Genomic DNA, 21305 nt, shown 5'->3' with positions numbered 1-21305 from the left:
CACTGAATGGCTGAAACATTTATCGCCAGGTGGAAACATCAAAGAAAGTCCAGAATGGCTGAGTGAACACTTCTGACAAGAGCCACTGAGCTAAGACATTCACATGTGTTTTTGTGACCCTTTTTCTTTCCCCCTAAAAGAATGTTCCTGAACAAGGTATAAAAAGATGTGAGCGTCCCAGGCATCAGTGCACACGGGTGGGGGTTCAGTCAAGTGGAGGTTTATGAATATTGAACTGGAATATCTGTGCAGCGCTACTCGAGACAGCTGTTCTGTGGAGCATGTTTTCATTACACTGCATCAGCAAGGCTTTAGAAGGCATTAAGAGTCTGACCTAAAGCCTGCTGGAGTCAATGGGGGTCTTTCTGTTGACTTCTGTGGGCTCTGGATCAGGGCCTAAGAGTGGTCTAAAGTGCCATTGTCCTCTGGACTTAGAAAGAGCACAAGTGATGAAGCTGGAATCTGGATCAAAGTCTGCACTCAACTCTATGTGGGTGGGGCTTGTAGGGAGATGGGGCACTGTCTCTGCTCTGGCCTGGTCTGGCCCTGTGATGCTCCCCACACACAAAGATACTTTTCAGGCTGAAATGTCTTTTATTGAGGTGAGGTTAAATCATAAAGTAAGTGGGAGAAACATGAAGAGTCTCTGGGGAGAGTCCAGACTGGGGGTCTCGCACTGCCACAGCCACCATTGTGAACTGCCCCACCACTGACCAGCATCAACTCCTGGGGTTTAAAGAGGCAGAGCGCAGAACAGCAAATGGAGAAGGTTCCCCTGCTGGGACAGACTCTGCTGATGGCTATGGGAACCCATGAAGGAAATGAGAGTTTCTCTGGTTTGGGACACTGGGATTTGGGAAGAGCCTGTCTCATTCCATGGCCATACCATGGCAGGTGGGAGATTAGAGAAAGAACACGAACTAAGCAGCAGGCAGGGCACAATTTGTCCCTGTCAGGGCTCAACAAGAATAAACCTGAGCTCCCTTGGTCTCTACCTTACCCTTCCCAGTCCAAGGGGAGGATTGGTCAACTCCTGTTGAGGAGAGATGAGAGATGGTTTCCATGGAGATAAGACCTAGACAGGTGCTGAATCCAGGATGGCTGGGAAGATTCAGGGGCTTCTTAAAAATGCAACCTCCACCCCATCCTCTGTAAGGACCCCACATGCTAGTGCTGGAAGAGGACCACCGTGCCAAAGGCTCCCTGCTGTAGACTGTGGTTTGTGCCTGACTTCCCCATCTGGCTGGGTCACCGTGAGCTGCTGTCCCACCGCTGACAGTAATAATCAATAGTGATGGTTAACGTGGCCGTGTTACTGGAGCTGGCCCCGGAGAATCGCTCTGGGATTCCAGAGGGTCTGCTGCTATCACTCTATATAACGAGGAGTGGGACACGGCCAGGTTTCTGTTGGAACCACAGCATTTAGTATTCGTCAAAATTTTCTCCTGTGCAGGTGAGTTGAGCGTTTTGCCCTGGAGACACAGACATTGCAGGCGGCTGGGTCAGCACGTACTGGACAAGAGAACCTACGACAGGAGGAGAAAACAAGGGGATACAATCATGATCATTAAAGCTCTCTGCTGGCAGGCTGGGGAACCAATGGGAGAAATGGCTCTAAAATCAAAGTCCCTTGTGATTGAAAGACTGCGATAAGCACTCCACCTCACAGAACCGGAGCAGTACGTGAGCAGCGTGAGGAGCAGAGGGGCCCAGGCCATGGTGGGAATCCAGACGAGCTCGGCTTCCTGAGGCAAACGGGTCTGTGGCTGGAACCCTGCGATTCTCTCTTAAACCCCCAGCGCTGGAGAACGGCCCCTTCATGCAAATCTGCTCCCTGCTTATTGACTGCTGCTGGCACCTCCCTCCCATGCTCCCTCACCCAGCAGAGCCCTGAGACAGGGGAGGGTCTCTCTGTGTAAACTGCAATCACGACTAATTAGGAGATGGTTATTTTGACCACAACCTGCATGGAAAGGCCAGAGAAATGGCAGAACTGAGGGGCGTTGTCTGTGCAGTCACTGTATTCTACTAAATGTATTTCTGTGGAGGGGAATCGGTGTCAATTATGGGGTTAAGGATCCGGAACTCTAAAGAGAACGTTTTCGGTGTTACTGTCTTCACATCCCATTGCTGGAATGTCTTAGCACAGATCCACACTGCTGAACCCCGAACTTCAGGACCCAGCAGCCTGCAGCCTCACTTATGTGCACACTCGGAGGGTCACATTGCATCCTCGATCCACACTGCTGCGCAGCCGGCGTTGTCTCACACCCCACTACACTAGAGATAAAGAGCGCCCCCTAGTGGCTAAAGTCACCAGGTTGTGACCGCTACCTGGGCTGAAATCATCATGATTCCTTTCTAACACCAAGACTCTTTCTTGAGAGGTTTTGCTCGTGAAATCACTGGCTCCTTTTGATAGGTGTGAAACGTGTGAGAGAGTCAGAGGAGTCCTCTCTGATGTGCAGTTAGCAGGTGCAATGCAATAAAACAGGGATGTAATTTGCCTCCATGAATAAACATCTATCCCCTTCCTTTGAAATGCACCTTCCCAAGCTATCCGTGTTGCAGGCCCCTCCAGTAACAGTCCAAGTTGTGGCCTCAAAATGGGAGGGGAGCGGCTGATCTGCTTCTCTGTGCAACCATGGGATCAACCCTGGGGGCAGTGACCGGACTACAGAGCAGCGTTCCTGGGCTGTCAGAGCGCCTGGGGGATGCTTTGGGTGACCACAAACCTACCTCCGCACTTCGCCCTGGGGTGACCTGCTGCGCCCACATGTGATCGGTGTCACCGCTACACTGACAACTTGCTGACACACTTCTGCACGCCAGACCTGGCTCCTGAGCTCGCTCCCATCTTGCACAGGATCTCGCTCCTGCATCTCAGTGGTTTGTGGCTCCTGGCTTCAAACGCTCACCTCGGGCACAACTGAGCTCAGAAATCTTCCCTCCCAGTCTCTCTCCTGTCCCCATTCTCCAATCCTCCCAAAATGCATTATGTTAAAAAATATCAGATTAACACTGGCATTGCTCTAGGGAAAGGTTATATTCCTGAGGACCCTCCACTGCAGTTTCAAAGCTCCCTACCATGTTTCCAGTAGGACGCTCCTAGTGTTAAGCTGTGAAGCTGTAGACAGGAACCACCCATGGTTGCTGGCAATGTATATACAGGCAGAATGGGAGCTGGGAAAGCAAAGGGCTCAGTCTGCAGGAGATCGTCCTGCACACTGAGAGGGGCTCGCACCATCAGATCCTGGGACCAAGGTGAAGCCATGGAGCGGAAGGACTGTACTTCAGGGGATATTTTGTTTGCATTTACTTTGGGCTGGTTTCTCCTCAGAGCTGTTTCTTTTACAGGCACCTGCTTGGCCTGTATCAGCAGGGAGCAAATGTCATCAGAGAATTACCAAGAAGGCGTCCCCTTGAGACACCCTCCTGAGAGCTCAGTGAATGAAATTGGTGTGTGTGTGTTTCATACGGGCTCCTTGTTTGGTGATGTCTGACTGCACCTGCTCCCCTCCAGTTCCCAGTCCGCTCCAACTAGCCCTTGCTGCCCACTGAGAAAGAAGGAAAACGGGGGGAAAAATTGTAAAAGTTTGGCGATGCTGATAAATCACTTTCTACCGACTTCAGACCACACGGGAGGGTGAGGTTTCTGTGGCTGCGGATGCATGTGCTTAGTAGCTGTTCTTTGCCACAGTTTCTCTGCTCTCCAGGCCACACAGCTGGGCTGCAGGTGTTTTGGCTTCTTCATTAGGGGTTTTTATGGGGTGATAATACACCTGGGAGACTTGGGACTAATGAGGAACCTTGTCCTCTGTCTGGGGGCAGTGGAAGGGCATGGGGATTCTGTGGGATGGGAATCTACCTGCCACATTGCCCACCAACTCAAACCTGAGAACCATCAACACCAGGCCCGATTCAGGACAGCCCTGAAGTACCTGCTGATCGGTAAATACATGCTAATTGCTGTCCTGAGGGGGGATGCTTTCCTGAATCAGGACCTGAACTGTCAAAAATTGGTTACAGAAGAGTTGCTTGTTTCCATATTGGCTTGGGGAGGGTGGAGCTAGACTCTATCCCATAATGCTCAGAGTCCCCACCTCTCAGGAGGGTTTCAGTGGGTTCAGTGCAGTCCCATGAGCCACATGAAGAAGCCAGGGGATAAAGGAGTTTGCTGATGTTCCTCTGAGCAGAGCTGATCTCACCCGCAGGGTGCTGTTGCAGACAGGCTGGTGGAGGGAGGGGAACTCTCAGATCCCTCCCCCGGTGTCCAGACTGCAGCAGGGGGAGGAGGGAATCAGAGCAGGACATTACAGCCTCCCGGCAAATATTTACCCCCAGTTTACTTCTGTGATGTTCATGGTTTCAAAGACTAAATCTGACTCTGCTCTCGCCTGGAGGCTGGAGCTCGCCCCAGGGGCTCCTTGTCAGGGGCTGCTCCTCTCCTGGCAGCAGGCGGGAGAGCTCCCCAGCATTACAGTGCACTTTTCAGGATGGTCCACATTTCAGCTGGATCCTGTTCCCTCGTTGTGCCAAGCCAGGCATGTTCTGCAGTCCCCGGCGTGTCTCCTGCACAAAGCACCCATTAGCCGCGGGGACAGGACCCGGCTCCAGGAGTTCTAACCTCCCCTCCACTTGTCGCTCCTTAGAGCTCTGCGCACGTCACAGCCCTCATCACTGACCATCGCTAATATGACAGAGACAGACCCCAGTCTCAGCCACACCACCCTTCATAGCAGGGGGGCTGTGTGCTGTCAGGATGTGGGAGGACGAGGACAGTCCTCCCGCCAGCAGGGCTCAGAGCTCCTGGGTTGGGAGCGGGGCTAATTCCTCTGTCCTGCCTCTCGGAGGAAGGTTTCTCCCGTGGGACAGACTGTATAACTTCTCTGTCGGGCCCTGACGGGAGTGGGGGGTGATCTGTGCTTGGAAGTGCATGTTTGGGAAACAGGCCCCAGCCATGTCCTTTTGCCGGGGGACAGCTGACGTCACCAGGGGAGATATCTGGGCAGGCAATTGGTGGGGCAATAAGACAGAGCCAGGCAGCAGGGGGGGCACCAGGTGTTCCGGTCAGTGTTTAACCAGCCCAGAGGTGAGGGCACACTGCTTACAAATACGTCCTCCTCCCAGCCCCTCCTTCCTAAATACTGTCTGGATAAAAGCCCTGCCGTGTAGGGAGCTCTCCATGGGGACAGCGAGGAGGTGACTTGTACTCCACAGCTGGCAGGAAAGGTTTCTGGGTTGACTAGAAACAGTCTCCTTTCATGCACCCTGGCAGGCGCGCGCATTAAAGAAAATAACGTGACCGGTTCCCTTTGAAAGGGGAGGTTTGTGTCTCACTTCCCCGTCTGGCTGAGTCACCGTGAGGCTGATCACTGCTGCTGTCGTACACCTGACAGTAATAATCAGCCTCGTCCTGCGCCTGGACTCCAGTGATGGTTAACGTGGCCGTGTTACCGGAGTTGGCACCGGAGAATCGCTCGGGGATTCCGGAGGGTCTCTCGCTATCATCATATATAACGAGTAGCGGGGCGCTGCCAGGTTTCTGTTGGTACCAGTGCACAACGTTGTCCCCAATGTTGCTTCCCGAACAGGTGAGTTGAGCGTTTTGCCCTGGAGACACAGAGACTGCAGGTGGCTGAGTCACCACGTACTGGGCGAGAGAACCTGAGACAGGAGGAGAAAACATTGTGATAAAATAACTCAGCAACATTGACATTATCCCCAGTTAACATGCTCTGCAGGCAGCCAGGGGGAAAGCTCTCCCCTTTGTAGTACCTGAGCAGTACATGAGCAGCGCGAGGAGCAGAGGGGCCCAGGCCATGGTGGATCCAGACGAGCTCGGCTTCCTGAGGCAAACGGGTCTGTGGCGGGGATCCTCCCACTCTCTCTTAAACCCCCAGAGCTGGAGAACGGCCCCTTCATGCAAATCTGCTGCCTGCTCATTGGCTGCTCAAGCTTCTTCATTCACCCACATGAGAGGGGCAGACACAGGGGCCAGTCTCTAGACCCAATTCTTCTCTGTTTTTCACCAGTGTAAATCTGGGGTAACTCCGCTGAAGTTCATGAAAACAAACTGTTGTACAAATGGTTTAAGTGAGAGGCGAATCAGGGCCTGTCTGCGTAAATTCAAACATTTAATGAAGCATAAATATCATCCAGAGCCAAAGGCGTCCTGCTGAGTCACTGAAGCACACAGAGCCCATTGTTCATAGCCATGAAAGGATCCTTAACACATTAGGGTTAGAAATATCCTATCCACACAGGCACTGCATTGGGGGTACTTTTATATACCTGTGAACCATCTACTGCACCTTATAAAGTCTTCTACCGTGTTAGTGAAGGAAGCTGCTGGTCTAATTGTATGGGAGGATAATAACCCATAATCTGTTGTTGGATAATTACACACAGGGCAGTTCTGGACGCAAAGGGCTCAGTCTGATAGCGAGAGACCTGCACTCGGAGAGGGGATCAATGCCATTGGATTGTAGGCTAGAAGAGGAACATAAAGGCTTTAGTTCTGTGGGAGCTCTGTGGGGTTTCACTCTGCTCAGATTTTTGCTCAGCGCTCAAGGTCATACCCCTCCAGGTGGGAAAATGTATCAGGGAACTATCAACGAAGTATCCTCCCGAGAGACCACTGCACTGAAGGTATTTCTGTAGTGTTTACGGTGTCTGTGTAGAGATACAAGGGAATGAGGAGGTGCCAGCCGAAGGGACAGATCATAGACAGGAAAGCGGAGGTTGGGGTGATGGAACTCCAAAGCAGACTATTTCAGAGGGAACCTGGCCTGCAGGTTGGAAGAGTGCTCTGGCAGTCAGGAGACAAAGGTTTGATTAGCAGCTCTCCCACAGACGTGCTGAATGACCCTGGCCAAAGTCTAAACACCCCTGAGCCTAGATTTCCCCATCTATAAAACAAGGATCTTATCTTAGGGGTTCAGACTGCTGCTCATCACCATTGCATCTGAGCTCTTTCCACAGAAAAGGGATAGCGATAGCTAAGTCCTGAGTGGCCAGCAGGGCAGTCCTCCCATTTTGCGGTAAAAACTATGTTTGGGGCAGGGTTCGTGGGTTTAATTATTTTTTAGAGTTTATTCATTTTCTTTTCGTAGTTGGCTGCTTGGTTAATTTTTGTTTCATGTTAATTTGTTTCAGGGGATTATTTTTTACTTTTTGATCAGCTGGGTTTTGTGAGGTAGAAAGAGTGTGTCGTGAGTGTCATTCATCCTGCAGAAAGGCCTTCATAATACCTCGTATGGGTGTTGGGAAACTTGAATCATTGATGACTGTAAAGATCTTGAGGTTCCTGGTGGGAAAGTGCTCTATAATGAAGTTGAAGATCCTTAGTTTTAGTAATAGGACAAGCTTCAGTGGGATTACTTGAAGCTATCAGGGTGAGATTTCTTACCACGGATGAAAAGCCCTTGTAATCCAGACCCACTTCTGTATCTCGGCCTGTAGTAGAAAGGGATTTTCTCACATCTTTCACATATTGTAGGTGAAGAGCTCCCCCTAGTGGTTAAATTTAGAGTGCTCACATATCTGCTATGACTGTTATCTCTTCACAGACCGTGAGGATCCCTGGGGGATATGGGAGGGGAGAGAGACCTAGAAGAGCTGTTTCCTTGCAGACTGGGGAGGAACTGAAACAAAAACACAGGAGAGTCTCGCCTGCTCTGGGGCTGCTTTACAAACTCAGAGTAGGGTCATCGAAACGTTGGTGAAACCTCAGAACAAACCTGGCCCAGTTAATTGTTGAGAGTGAAATCACTGCAGATTCATGGTATCCAGACTAAACCAGCTGGAGCCCAGTGGCTGGGACTCAGATTCACTTTCAGAGTTTGGGAGTTCACTTGACACCGAACCAGCAAGGAAAAGGTGGAAGGGCCTGACGCCACCAGCACCAGACCCAACAAACTCCTGACTCAAATACCAGACGTTGCTGGAGCTCTCCTTGGACCCTGGAATCGCTCGGGGATCCGAGAGCCCCTGTTCATGTGGCTATAGTAAGTGAGCAGGTGTCACGGAGGGCTGCCAGGCGTGTGTTGCAGCCAGGTCTGGTCATAGCTCTGCACAGTGGGCCCACTGCCCATGGAACAGGAGATTTTGCCTGTCTGTCCAGGGGATGCAGCCACGGAGGGCGGCTGAGTCAGGACAGGCTGGGCGCTGGAGGCTGGGGATACAACGGTTAAAGGTGTTAGTGCCCAGTAAGGCCGGCTGCTTGGATCTGTACTCGCAGGTTCTGCAAAATGAGGAACAGCAGTCTTTTAGTCCTCTCCCCTTGCCCCGTTCTCACCTGGGCACCGCGTCCTCAGCAGGACGATGAGAGGAGCCTAGAACATGGTGAGGAGATTTCAGGCTGTTGGAAGAGACACAGCCAGCTACACTGAACATACCTGACAGTGTCTTGGCCTTATGTCAACCCTCCTGAGTGATGAGCTTCCAAGCTGCACCCTTTATGCTAATCTTCTCTCTTCTGCTGGTCTGTGTCACCACAGGGAGATGACCCTGCGGGAGGGACAGTCCGTCAGTGACAAGCTTCTGGCTTATAAAAGCACTTTCAGTTGTGCCCCAGTAGTAACCACTCTGGCCTGGCCCTGTGGTGGAAGCAACGTCAGCAGCTATTTTAATGATGAGACGTAAAAATACAGAGCTCTGGACTTCACACTGATGATGCTTTAGGTAGGGTGAGAGCCCTGATATTTTGCTGTCACGTGATGTGCATGACCCAAAGAATGTAGCAGAACTGAGCCAAGCTGCCATAAAGGAAAAAGTCAGGGAGAGGCTGCCCCATGGAAGATTCTCTCATCACAATATCTAGAGCAGTATCACCCCATAAGGGTGTATTTCACCCCAGAGATTAAAAATAAACAAACAACCACCACCAAGGGAAGCCACATTCATCATATCTGATTGGTTGTCTAAGTCACATTCTGCTCTTTGACCGAATGGTTAAAATTTGATAACCGAGTGGACAGAAGTCAGAAAGATTCCAGGATGGAGGGGTGAACTCTTCTGCTGTGAATCGCCAGGCTAAGACACTCACACAAGTGTTTGGAGGGAGAGTCCATGTAAGAAAAAGTATCACATACAGATGTTCATGGAGAGGAAATAAAAAGGTGTGTGAATCCCATAGAGCGCACATTCATGTTCATGAATAGTGACCTGCACTATCCGTCCAACACCACTAAAACCCGCACTTCTACAGAGAAGGGTTAATTGCCCCCCAAATCTGTAACAGAGAGAGTGAGTGTACATGATTGTGAATTAACAGATGGGCAAGAGAACCTAATCAAGAGAAGAAAACACATGGATAAAATGACTTAACATTGGCTTTATCATCACTTGACATAATCTGCAGGCTACCATTCAAAAAACCAAACCCTTAGAGTAGTGGTTTTCAATTTTTATTCATTTGCAGACCCCTAAACAATTTTGAACGGCGGTGCAGACCCCTTTAGAAATCTTAGACATAGTCTACGGAACACCGCCCCGCCACCCCAGGTCTGCGGACCACAGGTCGAAAACCACTGCCTTAAAGCACCTGAGCAGTGAGTGAGCAGCGTGAGGAGCAGAGGGGCCCAGGCCATGGTGGGGAATCCAGACGAGCTCGGCTTCCTCAGGCAAACAGGTGTGTGGCTGGGACCCTCCAATTCTCTCTTAAACCCCCAGAGCTGGAGAACGGCCCCTTCATGCAAATCTGCCCCCTGCTCACTGGCTGCTGCTCTGGGCACTTGCCCAAAGTCCAGCTTCCCCTGACAGGGGCAGGTGGCAGGGCTCTGTCTGGGTCAGGATATAAAAATGATCCTGTTCCTGTTCCATAAGTGGCCCAGCCCCTCGGGAGGGGGCAAGTGTCACTCTGCTCCTGACAACTCCTGAAATATTTTCAAAAGCCCTTGGGGGACTCCATGTTTCCAAAATGAAACTGGCTCTTCACTCACAGAACTGGTCACAGAGACGCTGCAGCTGCTGCTGATATTCCAATCATATGCACACAGACTGGCCTCCCGGTGCCTCCTCCAAACTCTTCCTCCTGCAGCCTGAGCTCCCCCCTCCAGCTTCCCTGCAGGGTGCTCCAGGACAGGCAGGAAGCATCTGGTTGTCTCTATGCTGCGGAGGAAGAGGTGGCGAGATGTGATGAGGCTGAATGAGCAGAGGAGCAGGGGCTGGGGCGGGGGGCAGGAGTCCGAGATGATCCCAACATGGTCACTGGCATTGGAGAAGAAAGGAAATGGAGAGGGCTGAAGAGTTACAATGAGAAGTTTGGGCTTGGCTGTGCATAGCTGGAGCTGGCAATGAGCCTCCCAAGCCAAGAGTCAGAGACAGCCACGTACATGGTGGAGGGAGGGCAGTAGTGTCAGGCCAGGCTCTAGAGGACGGGGGTCAGGGAGGAGGGGGAGCTTTGGGACACAGCCACCAACACTCCTGCTTTGGCTAGGACAGCCCTGGCCTCTCCCGCAGCAGGACACTGACTCTGCAGCCAGCAGATGAACTTTTCTATTGAGGTTCTTATGCCGCACCCATCCCTGCGGTACCTGAGCCCCGAGACTGGCCCACGGGGAACTAGACATGGCCACGGGCCTGTGGCTTGCTGGACCACAGGGGCCGGGAGGAGCAGGGCCATGGAGGCACTAATGAACTTCTGGAGGGGACCGGGGAAGCTGCCAAGCAGCTGGGATGGGGCCAGAGAGGAGGTTCTAGGGAGGAGGGATTTTGATATCATCTATTATCTGCTACACCCTGTGTCTGGACACTTCATCCAGCCCTGGCAACTGGAATGGACGAAGGGATTTCCTACGTTCCCTCTAACTTCCAGGCCATTCAGGGTGTTGTCCAGTTCGGGGATAACACAGGGGATCTATGTTCGGGGAGACGTGTCTCTTTACCCAAGGAGCTTGTGGCCGTCTGCTCCCCGTGGGAACCAGGCAGTGGTGGGTCTGTAACCCACGGATCTAGAAAGCTGGAAAAGCTGCTCCTTGTAAAGAGACCGGGCAGCTGCCATCTCCCCCAGACAGAGTGAGAGGGGAGTGGGTGGAGCAGCGCCCCCTGCTGACAGCTACAGGCTGAAATTCCTTTGAAGGAGCCATCAGGGTCCCGTGTCCTGCAGGTAGAAACCAAACTGTGCAGACAGTGCAGAGCCCAGGTTGGAGGAGCTGACAGGGGAAGAGACGGGAGGTTTTTGTCTCAGTTCCCCATCTGCCTAGATCACTGTGAGACCTACTACCACTGCTACCGGTATATATGAAACAGTAATAGTCAGCCTCATCCTCTGCCTGGACACCGGTGATGGTCAGGGCAGCGTTGTTACCGGATATGGACCCCGAGAACCGGGCAGGGATCCCGGAGGGTCGGCTATTCGTGCTGTATATAAGCAGCTTTGGAGCAGAGCCAGGTTTCTGCTGGTACCAGGCTGGATAGTTGCTGGTGGTGACAGCTCCAGTGCTCAGGCTGCAGGACAGAGTGACAGCCCCTCCTGGGGCCACCGACATCGAGGGCTCCTGAGTCACGACAGGCTGCGAACTGACCCCTGAAATCAACAGTACAAACACACTCAGCACAAGGACTCCGGATCCTCACAGACAAACCTCCTCACCTGCAAGTGTCCTTCATATTTTGGTCACTAAATGAAACAATCCCCTCACCTGAGCAGTAAGTGAGCAGAGCGAGGAGCAGAGGGGCCCAGGCCATGGTCGATCAAGATGAGCTCGGCTTTCTGAGGCAAACGGGTCTCTGATGGGACCCTCCGAAATCTCTCTTAAACCCCCAGCGCTGTAGAGCGGCCCCTTCATGCAAATCTGCTCCCTCTACATTGGCTGCGGGTTTTTTAATCCTGAGTTTTAACATATACAAAGACGCTCACATTTCAAATTTAACTTCCAGTTTTGGCTTCATTTTAAGTAAGATTTTTAGGGAAAAAACGTACCTCCCTATAAATTTGTATATTTTCAACTATTATTACAGGATCAAATTGAAACAGATTTTGGTAGTATCACTGATTATAATGGGTCCTTACTTTAACATACTCCCTAAATAATGTTTAACACAACCAGATGGTGCTATCACACAGACTGACAAGTTCTCTCTAACTGCCTGTGCAGGGAGCTAGACCTGGGAGAAATGTTTATTTTTAAATTCGGGGAATCACATTTTGACGAGCTGCGCATGTAGCAGAGTAAATCTGGTCACTACTTTGTCTCTCTGACCAATTAATTTCTTAGTCCGTAGGCAGCAGTTGCAACTATCTGCATGGATGGAAACGTAAATATCACATGGTGCCAAACACTCTGTAGTGACTGTTATATGGGTTATCCCCAGGGATTGAACAGGAGCACTGTGGAGCTAAAGCAGGAGCCTCTATATCCTGAGCCAAAGGATTAAGGGGCAGTTGTTTAAAGGTGCCTACTTACATCTTTAGGACTCTAAATCCCTTTACAAATCAGGTCCTAAGTCCTCTGCTTGGTATCTATGCTATGTTCTGGACAGATGAGGAAGCGTGATCCCCACTGAATGGAGGGTGATGCTACAACACGTCCCTATGGCCTCTTGTCCCTGGCTTTTCTATCTTCTCCCCTGTCTTCCTTCCTCCTCACAGTGAGAGAGAAACAAACTTGGATCATTCCCGCCAAGTCAGACTCACTGGGCCAAATCCAGTGGGCGGGCGGAAGGGGATGTCAGTTCCCTGTGGGTACAGCTGGGGGTGCTCAGCTCTGAATTTGGCCTTTACTCTGTGAACGGCCGTTACGGGGCTGCTGGGAGGAGTCGTTAGCGTCACGTTAGCGCAGCACGTCTGACGTGTGGAGAGCAATGGACGAGCTTTGCATTGCTGGGCACACAGATATTTTCTATCACATGCACATGGAGAGGGGTCACTGCCCCCACCACTGCCGTGCAGCCGGGCCGGCTTCCCCCACGCTGCCCCTCACGCGTGGACGCACCCCCTGGAAACACCCCCAGAACTAACTCATTCCCCTCCTTCCACCCTCCTTCCAGCACTTCTTTGCCATGATGCCTTCAAACAAATTGCCAGCAGTGAGGCCGTGGGTGTGCTGGGTCCCTTCCCATCCCGCTGCCAGGATTGTCTCATTGCTGCCTTCTGCCACCCACAGCCCGCTCTGTCGCCCCCTGTTGTTCCTTGTCTCATACTGAGATTGTTCGCTCCTTAGCAGGGACTGTCTTTGCGTTCTGTGTTTGTACAGCGCCTAGCACAATGGAGACCTGGGCCATGACCTGTCCTCCCAGGAGCTACAGTAACACAGACAAGTAACAATCACAGTGATGCAGCCACCTCTGAAGGACATTCCTGGGCAACATTTTGCAGAGGTGTTCCGCATTAAATGGAATGTCTGTTAAATTACATGGAATGAAAAACACACTTTGGAAAGAAATACCCAGCAATTCCGTTGAGAAGTGGTTCATGAATCTACAAAGCAAATCAGTACATTTGGATGCCTTGGACCTCCTGTCTCTCCTCCTCCCCCACCACGCGGTCTGAATGAGGGGTCTGAAAGGACGCAGCTGTTCAAACGCCACGGTCTGTGCACCAGACTCTTAAGGAACAAATGTGTATTGAACAGTTACTTTATTCTGGGATAAACAGTTCATGATACAAGTGAAGGGAGACAGCGCCCCCTGGTGCCCAGTCAGAACTGAATCATGTCACCCCTCTGCAGAACAGTAGTTGAGGAAAATCCAGGTGCATCTCAAATCACATTTTGTTCTCTCCAGGCTCTGGTGCCCAGAGTTACACCTGCACAACATCGCCTGGGGAAATCCAGCTGCTTCTCACATCCCATTGATTTCTCTTCAATCTCTGGAGTTTAAGGAGAGATTCATTCCAGGTCCCAGCTACACACAGCCCAGTTTGCCATTTGTGATTCAGGCTGCGTGTTATTGTGTCCCTCCAACTCACCTCCTGGACTCTACCTAATATTATGTAGGCTAACAGACCCCAAACACAATAACTGACAGGGACAATCTCGAAAGGGACGAGTCCAGTTGCTGATTTGCTCAGGTTTGTATCAGGTCTCTATCAAGCCAGCCTGGCATTTTTTCTATAAGTTGCCATGGGTGTAGATTCCTTGTTTCCCCAGCCCCTCACCAGCAGTGGGACATTGATTGTAGCCTCCCCCAGTTAGGGAAGAGAGAGAACCTTCATTTGTTAACAGTTAGGGGTGGAAGGTCCCGGGACGCCTGGGGTTTGTTCTGAATTCAGTGCTGCAGGCTGCCGGATGGGAGAACAAAGCCCAGGGCGATGAGTCCGCTGAGCAGCCGCGAGGCCTAGCGGAAGGGAGGGCGGTTCTATGGCGGACGTGCGGGTGGTTTGTGAAGTGTGACGTAGAGGGGCTGGGAGGAGTGTGACACTGGAGGTGGATTTCAGAGCGGTTCTTGGGACCCACCAGGTGCTAGAATCCACAAGACCTAGTAGCTGACGCTCGGCGCCTGTCTCTGTGTCGTGGTCCACCTGGCTCCCATCTACTGTCCCAGGAAAAAGGTTGGTGTCTCACAGTGCTCCAGCCACCCCAGCAGGGGGCGACAATTACACGCTATTTCCCGACAGAGACTGACCAGCAGAACCTGCTCCTCAGCCACCAGACTCCCCTGGGTTCGCTCTGGGTGACAGGGGAGTTCCCTTTTCACGGCCATTTCACTTACACCAGTGGTGGTGTTATTAGAGTCACCAGATGGGCCTGGCTCAGCGAGTGGTACAAGTTCTGATGAACTGACTGTGAGATCTTGGCGTGGTCCTTTTGTAGCAGCTGATCGTATACCAGAAACAATCTGTTCACTTCTTAGTCTCCCTAGAGCAAGACAGAAGAGCTCAGCATTGCTACACAGAGAGACGTTTTATAACAGATATACATGGGCAAGGATTATGTCACCCACCCCTGCAGTGCAGCCACCTCTGCAAAATATTCCTGGGCAACTTTTGGTTGCACAAACTGACATTAAATGTACGTGTTAAAAAAATCTTCATAATTCAGTGTCCAGCAGCTACACCAGACTGGTTATTTATAATCTACAACCTCACTCAATGCATCTGGGTTCTTTCCATGTTGTATCTCACCCCGACCCCGCCCAATCTGTCTGCACCAGGGATTGGAAAGGAAGCAGCTGTTTGAACACCACAGTCTGGTGCACACACAGGTGAAGATAAATATGTATCAGTTACTTAATTCCAGTGTAGACAGTTCACAGTGCAAATGCCGAGAGACATTGCCCTCAGGTGCCCCAGTCGTAACTGATCCCCGTCACTGAGCTGCAGAAGAGTAGAGGGGAAAATCCAAGTACCTCCCAAATCTCATTTGTATTTTCTTTCCATCTCTGGAGTTTAAGGAGCGATTCACTGTCGTTCCCAGCTACAGACAGCTCAGTTTGTCTTATGAATGAGGCTCTGTGTTAATACATCCCTTCAACTCCCCTCCTGTGCTGCTATTTCACATGCAGAGGAGCCCGGACTTGGGAAGACCCGGTGACTTGTCAGATACGTGGACAGCAGGACTGTGGAGTGAAAGTGCTGGGGGGTCTTTACGACTCAGTTGCTCTCAATGTGGCTTCTGTGTGTTGTGCAGCGTGATCAGTTTGCAGGTCCTGGGGCTGTTCTTATCAGGGCCAGGGGCTGTTCAGGCTCTGAATCTCGCTGGGTCGGCACTGAAGAGTGAGCTGGTAATTAAGGGACCGGACTCCCTCCTCTCACAGCATGTATTTGGGAACGGGACACTGGAGTGTTTTCTTTGGGGTTATTACCTCGATCTAGGTAGCACAGTGAGGTTCCATAAAGGGACTCATCCTCGTCCCATGGACAATAAATGACAAATGCCCATTGGGTCACTAGGCCCAAGATTTGGCCTTAAATGTGCAGACCCTGATAACCCTTCGTAGTGCCCCTCACTGATGACTGGAATGTGCCTAGTTAAACCCCAGCACAGCTGCGCGGAGGAGCATCGCACCCAGACACACAGAGACTGGAGTCATGCACAGGGTGGGCTGCTGGAACACAAGGGTTTGGTCTAAGTTCTCCACCTGGCTGCAACATTGAGCTGCACGCCCACTCCGCGTGCCACAGAAATCACCAGCTCGTCCAAGCAGTACCCGTCTTGTAACAGGGCTGGGACATCAGGCCAGTCTCTCCCTACAACTACAGGCCAGGGGAGGTCTCTTACTAAGCTGACCCTCGGCTTGTACATCTGACCTTGTATTTCTCTGTCTAGCTCCACAGCTGGGCGCATTCCTGTCACTCCATGTGCTTGTCCCGTGATGACTGAGGTGCTGCTACCTCCTCTGGTACGGTAGAGACCAGACGGCCTAAGAATTTCTCTCCCCACATGTCCCCCTCGCCAGGCCACGGTCGGGGCCTCTGTCCCCTTGCTTCCCTCACAACAGTTGCCTGGAACGAACCCTTTGGTCGGGTGGCTCAGCATGATCAGCTTCCACGTAGGTCAAAACCTCCAGACCCAGCTCTGGGCTGCAGTCGGCAGGACCCGTGGGAATGCCTCGAAGAGGACAAGGTCCGTCGCCTGGTCAAAGGAGTTTGTTTCAGGCTCCAGCCGTCGTGTGACCAGAGCTGGTAAACATGGTGCTGCCCCTGCCAGGCACGCCCGGAGCAAAGGCTCCGGCCTGACCTGGTGGCAGCGTGCTTCCGGGCTCAGCCCCAGCCTGTCCACACTGGCTTCTTCTACCGCTCTGTAGGACTGCGCCCTGCTCATCCGACAGAGCTCGGGAGCTCCCGTGAGCTTCTCCCGAGAGGAACTGGGCAACTCCAGCTGCCCACGAGGATTCTGCCCATCCCGCTGCACTCGCTGCCCTCTCAAAACGCCTCTGAGTTGTCACCTGGGCCTAATTTTGCCCGGACAGGCCCTGCTCTGGCAGAATTTTCTTCTCCCAAAACTACCTGAGGTCCACTTCCCTGGGCACGGCAGGAAATGTTCCTGCTGAGTCTGTTGCACGTCTAACTGTTGTGGCTGCCCTGTGGGGCTGCCAGCGTGGGGGCTACACCCTCCATGTTCCCCGACGGAGAAACAGAGCCTTCGTCTGTCTGTCTGCCCCTCCCCTCTGAGGCAGTCTGCCCCTCCCTCAGAGGGGGTCCCCCACAACCCCATTTCTGGCACCAATATGTGGTGGGTGCACTCATCCTCGGAGTGCCCCTGCGTCCATGTGCAATATCGCTGGTCTCTTCAGCTCCCGGGCCGCCCGCTGCCTGTTTGCCTCTAGCCCGGACCTGCTGGGGCTCAGGCCTCCGGCCAAGTCACAAAGTTCAAACCCTCCCGGGGCATCATGAACATGTGCAAATGAATCTGCCTAATTCCTCTGCCTCCTTGGGCTGCTTCAAAACCCCATCTCAGGGCTTCCTCTGGAAGAGCCGACCCTGCCCCTGGAGCTGCTTCCCCCCTTTATCCTCTGGTTAAAGCCTGGCTCTGGGCTTCTCCCTGCCAGAGACCTGCCTCCCCTGCTGTCTCCCTTGCAACTGAGCCCCTTCAGTCTGCTTAGTATGGCTTAGCTCTGCCCCCTCAGCCCAGGAGCCAATTGGCTCCTCACCTGCCCAGGTGCAGAGCGTGACTCGCTGGGTGCACTCACTCACCTTGCAGGTGATGGGGGTGAAGCCCAGCACTGTGGACATGCACTTTGCAATGCGCTGTGGGGCTGGTTTGCTCTCTGAAAGGGGGGATGCTGCATTTGGACGTGGCTGACGCTGCGTGTGAGGGACGCCAGCCGTGCTCTGGCTGAGAACACACCCTGCATGAATTGAAGACTAGCTCTGGTCAGGGGCATGCTCGGATAACGCCTCCCAGGGCTGAGTGTGAGAAGAAAGGTCACTTGGCAGCTTGATTTGTGGCTTCTGAGGAGGAACATGCCGTGAGTGCTCTGCTGGCCCCCTCAGGGCTCAGAACATCCCGTCTGCCAGCTCCAAACACTTCACATCCTCTTGCCCAGGTGGTCTTCTCTGCTGCTGTGGTCTTCAGTGAAGGCAGCACATGCCTCTCCCCCGGTACCACTAACATAGCCACATTCCCGCCTCCCCTCTTTTACTGGGATGGGAACCAGAGCCCACCTGGACACACATGCAGGGGAAAACGTTCTCCTCTGCCTCGGCTGTAAACCAGACTCTGCAGAGCGTCGGTGCCAGACGCAGGCTGAGGGAAGGGAGGTTTTTGGCGCAGTTCCCCGTCTGACAATATCACTGTGAGTTACGCTACCACTGCTGTACCACACGCTACAGTAATAATCAGCATCGTCTTCTGCTTGGGCACTGGTGATGGTTAAATAACCAACATTGCCAGAGGTAGAACCAGTGAACCGGTCTGGGATCCCATCGCCTCTGCTGGTGGTACCGGACAGCACAAAGCGAGGGGCTTCCCCAGGTTTCTGCTGGAACCAGGATATTGTGTTCATGCTCCTGCTGACGGTGCAGGAGAGTTTCACGGTGTTCCCCGGAGATACTGACACTGAGGGTGGTTGAGTCAGGGTGGGCTGCGAGTTGGACCCTGTAATGAGAAGAAATGACGATAAATTACCGGCGCACACAAGACCTGTTAGCGACTCCTGACGTCCCACAGTGCTGACAAACTGAAGAGCTCTTCCTTAGGCCCGTGCATGATTTGGAAGAAAACATCGACTGCTATTTGTTCAGAGACTTCGGAATGTAATCGTCTCTCACCGGAGTAGTACGTGAGCAGCGCGAGGAGCAGAGGGGCCCAGGCCATGGTGGATCCAGACGAGCTCGGCTTCCTGAGGCAAACGGGTCTGTGGCTGGAACCCTCCAATTCTCTCTTAAACTCCCAGTGCTGGAGACCGGCCCCTTCATGCAAATCTGCTCCCTGGCTGCAGCTGGCACCTCCCTCTCGCTTTGCGAGGGGCAGAGGCACAGGGAGACCCCTCTGTATAAATCACCCTCTGTGCAGACGCAGGGGAGGACTGGGGTTCTTTTTACCGGCAGACTGGAATGCACAGAGCCCCAGAGATGAGGTGCTCTGGCTGAGCAATCAGTAATATTTACTCCTCGTTTATCGACGGCAATGGGCTTGCTGCTGAACGGGTCCCGGATACAGAGACACTCTCCCCTTTCAAGAGCCTCCCCTCCAGTGGCTCTGCACTGCACAGTTAGCTCCAGGGATCTGTACTCCAGGAGCTCCTGGCTGAGAACAGACACGGTGCAAAGTAACACTGGACTCACTGCGAGCCTAGGCTGAGCTGCTGCATCCGCCCTGGCGCTGCAGTCACAGTGTGCGGTGCTGAGACTTCTGGGGCACGTCCAATGGGCCTTCGCGCTGCTCTGTTCCCTCTTTCCCAGTGCATTGTGGGAGAATTTGTCTGTCCTTTCTGAGCACAGGGGTGGATGTGGTGTGAACAGGGCAAAGCATTCAGGGAAACCCCTCCCGGCTGGGCCCAGACAGAGAGGGTCAAGTGGCATTGGGGGACACACAGGAGAGGGTGGGAAAGGAACCTGGGAAATCATTGCAGACCTAGATTGAGGGCAGCAGGGAGTCGGCTCGGAGGCAGGTGTCAGAGCTGGGGCTAGTGTCACTGGCAAAACCAAAGAGGGGATGGGAGACAGGTCTGGATGTGTCGGCTGCAGCGGAACTGGGCAGGAGCAGGTCAGCCTGGACACAAAGCACCGGTGGGATCCACTGGGTTAGAGGGGGCTGGTGATGGCGTTAAAAGAGAGGAGTGATGGGGTCGGAGTCTCAGGAAGAGGAGACCAGTTCTGTATCTGCACTTTGCATCGACTCAACGTGAGTGACGTCGGAGTCAGGGTGGGCAAAGCAGAGGATGTCACAGGAATCAGGGTGACAGCGGATCAGGGCCAGGTCCCATGTTTTAGCCACTGCCCCATGTCTCATGTACCATGTGTTGGGTAAGAACAGGAGGAGATTCCATGTTTCCAAAATGAAACTGGCTTTTCACTCAGAGAACTGGTTACAGAGACGCTGCAGCTGCTGCTGACATTCCAATCATGTGCACACAGACTGGCCTCCCGGTGCCTCCTCCAAACTCTTCTTCCTGCAGCCTGAGCCCCCTGCCACCAGCTTCCCTGCAGGTTGCTCCAAGACAGGCAGGAAGTGTCTCATTGTCTCTATGCTGCGGAGGAAGAGGTGGCGAGATGTGATGAGGCTGAATGAGCAGAGGAGCAGGGGTGGTAGTGGGGAGGCAGGAGACCAAGATGACCCCCACATGGTCACTGGCATTGGAGAAGGAAGGAAATGGAGAGGGCTGAAGAGTTACAATGAGAAGTTTGGGCTTGGCTGTGCGTAGCTGGAGCTGGCAATGAGCCGCCTGAGCCAAGAGTCACAGACAGCCACGTACATGGTGCTGTCTGGAGGGGGATGAGTCACGCACTGGGAGGGAGATTTGTGAGTCCCGAGCACAGAAATGATGTGTGAGGCAATGGAGGGGGGGGTCGCAAACCCAGGGAATAGGGAATAGGGGAGGGGGAAGAGGCAGGAACAAGGCCAGAGCCCTATGGAGTCCCCCAGACAAAGGGAAGGGGGGAGGAGACAATTGCTGAGGGAGCAGAGAGAAATGGGAGGAGAACTAGTCTCCTGTGTCTACACTAATGTTCCTCGGGAAATCTCCTGCCGTTACACCCCATGGGTGCGAGCAGTAATGGGAGCCCTAGTGTAGACAGTGTTTTACCCCCATGTTACCTAACCCTGCCCAGAGCAGGGGGCAGGGCAGTGGGGGAGGGCAGTCGTGTCAGGCCAGGCTCTGGAGGACGGGGGTCAGGGAGGAGGGGGAGCTCTGGGACACAGCCACCAACACTCCTGCTTTGGCTCGGACAGCCCCGGCCTTTCCCGCAGCAGGATACTGACTCTGCAGCCAGCAGATGAACTTTTGTATTGAGGTTCTTATGCTGCACCCATCCCTGCGGTACCTGAGCCCCGAGACTGGCCCACGGGGAACTAGACATGGCCACGGGCCTGTGGCTTGCTGGACTGCAGGGGCCGGGAGGAGCAAGGCCATGGAGGCACTAATGAACTTCTGGAGGGGACCGGGGAAGCTGCCAAGCAGCTGGGATGGGGCCAGGGAGGAGGTTCCAGGGAGGAGGGATTTTGATATCATCTATTATCTGATACACCCTGTGTCTGGACACTTCATCCAGCCCTGGCAACTGGAATGGACGAAGGGATCGGAGAGGTCTTTCCTACGTTCCCTCTAAGTTCCAGGCCTTTCAGGGTGTTGTCCAGCTCGTGGGATAACACGGGGGAACTATGTTCAGGGAGACGTGTCTCTTTACCCAAGGAGCTTGTGGCCGTCTGCTCCCCGTGGGAACCAGGCAGTGGTGGGTCTGTAACCCACGGATCTAGAAA

General features: G+C 53.1%; 6 protein-coding genes and 1 gene segment (V, D, J or C); all 7 read right to left on the bottom strand.

The window, feature by feature from the left end:
• LOC102937026 (immunoglobulin lambda-1 light chain) overlaps nucleotides 1–21305 on the bottom strand; it is a 537592-nt gene that overhangs the window by 206218 nt on the left and 310069 nt on the right. Inside the window, exons 1-2 of one of the 35 annotated variants that reach the window (XM_043529636.1) lie at nucleotides 11646–11706; nucleotides 11218–11530 (exon numbers count right to left, since the gene is read on the bottom strand). The exons of 31 other annotated variants lie outside the window; for them this stretch is intronic. In XM_043529636.1, coding sequence (XP_043385571.1) covers nucleotides 11218–11530; nucleotides 11646–11691 — 359 coding nt within the window. In that variant the 5' untranslated portion in view covers nucleotides 11692–11706. Of the gene's footprint in view, nucleotides 1–11217; nucleotides 11531–11645; nucleotides 11707–21305 lie in introns of those variants that run through there. 3 more of the 35 variants (XM_043529639.1, XM_043529641.1, XM_043529638.1) reach the window with 3 other exon arrangements.
• LOC102941305 (immunoglobulin lambda variable 3-21) overlaps nucleotides 1–21305 on the bottom strand; it is a 550568-nt gene that overhangs the window by 227062 nt on the left and 302201 nt on the right. The gene's annotated exons all lie outside the window — the stretch shown is intronic.
• Nucleotides 1–21305, bottom strand: part of LOC122461352 (immunoglobulin lambda-1 light chain-like) — a 567620-nt gene that overhangs the window by 255559 nt on the left and 290756 nt on the right. The gene's annotated exons all lie outside the window — the stretch shown is intronic.
• Nucleotides 1–21305, bottom strand: part of LOC102941083 (immunoglobulin lambda-1 light chain) — a 389283-nt gene that overhangs the window by 198390 nt on the left and 169588 nt on the right. The window contains exon 1 of one of the 11 annotated variants that reach the window (XM_043529705.1): nucleotides 9548–9630. The exons of 7 other annotated variants lie outside the window; for them this stretch is intronic. In XM_043529705.1, the coding sequence (XP_043385640.1) occupies nucleotides 9548–9593 (46 nt within the window). In that variant the 5' untranslated portion in view covers nucleotides 9594–9630. Of the gene's footprint in view, nucleotides 1–1672; nucleotides 1760–9547; nucleotides 9631–21305 lie in introns of those variants that run through there. 3 more of the 11 variants (XM_043529700.1, XM_043529704.1, XM_043529703.1) reach the window with 3 other exon arrangements.
• The window catches only part of LOC122463057 (immunoglobulin lambda-1 light chain-like), a 375063-nt gene that overhangs the window by 219239 nt on the left and 134519 nt on the right, over nucleotides 1–21305 (bottom strand). The gene's annotated exons all lie outside the window — the stretch shown is intronic.
• The window catches only part of LOC102935130 (immunoglobulin lambda-1 light chain-like), a 376593-nt gene that overhangs the window by 241503 nt on the left and 113785 nt on the right, over nucleotides 1–21305 (bottom strand). The window lies entirely within an intron of this gene.
• Nucleotides 1–21305, bottom strand: part of LOC119563806 — a 331177-nt gene that overhangs the window by 249325 nt on the left and 60547 nt on the right.

The sequence above is a fragment of the Chelonia mydas genome, chromosome 15 (assembly GCF_015237465.2).
Source record: "Chelonia mydas isolate rCheMyd1 chromosome 15, rCheMyd1.pri.v2, whole genome shotgun sequence".
Taxonomy (NCBI): Eukaryota; Metazoa; Chordata; order Testudines; family Cheloniidae; genus Chelonia; species Chelonia mydas.
This window is presented reverse-complemented; position numbering and strand designations above follow the sequence as displayed.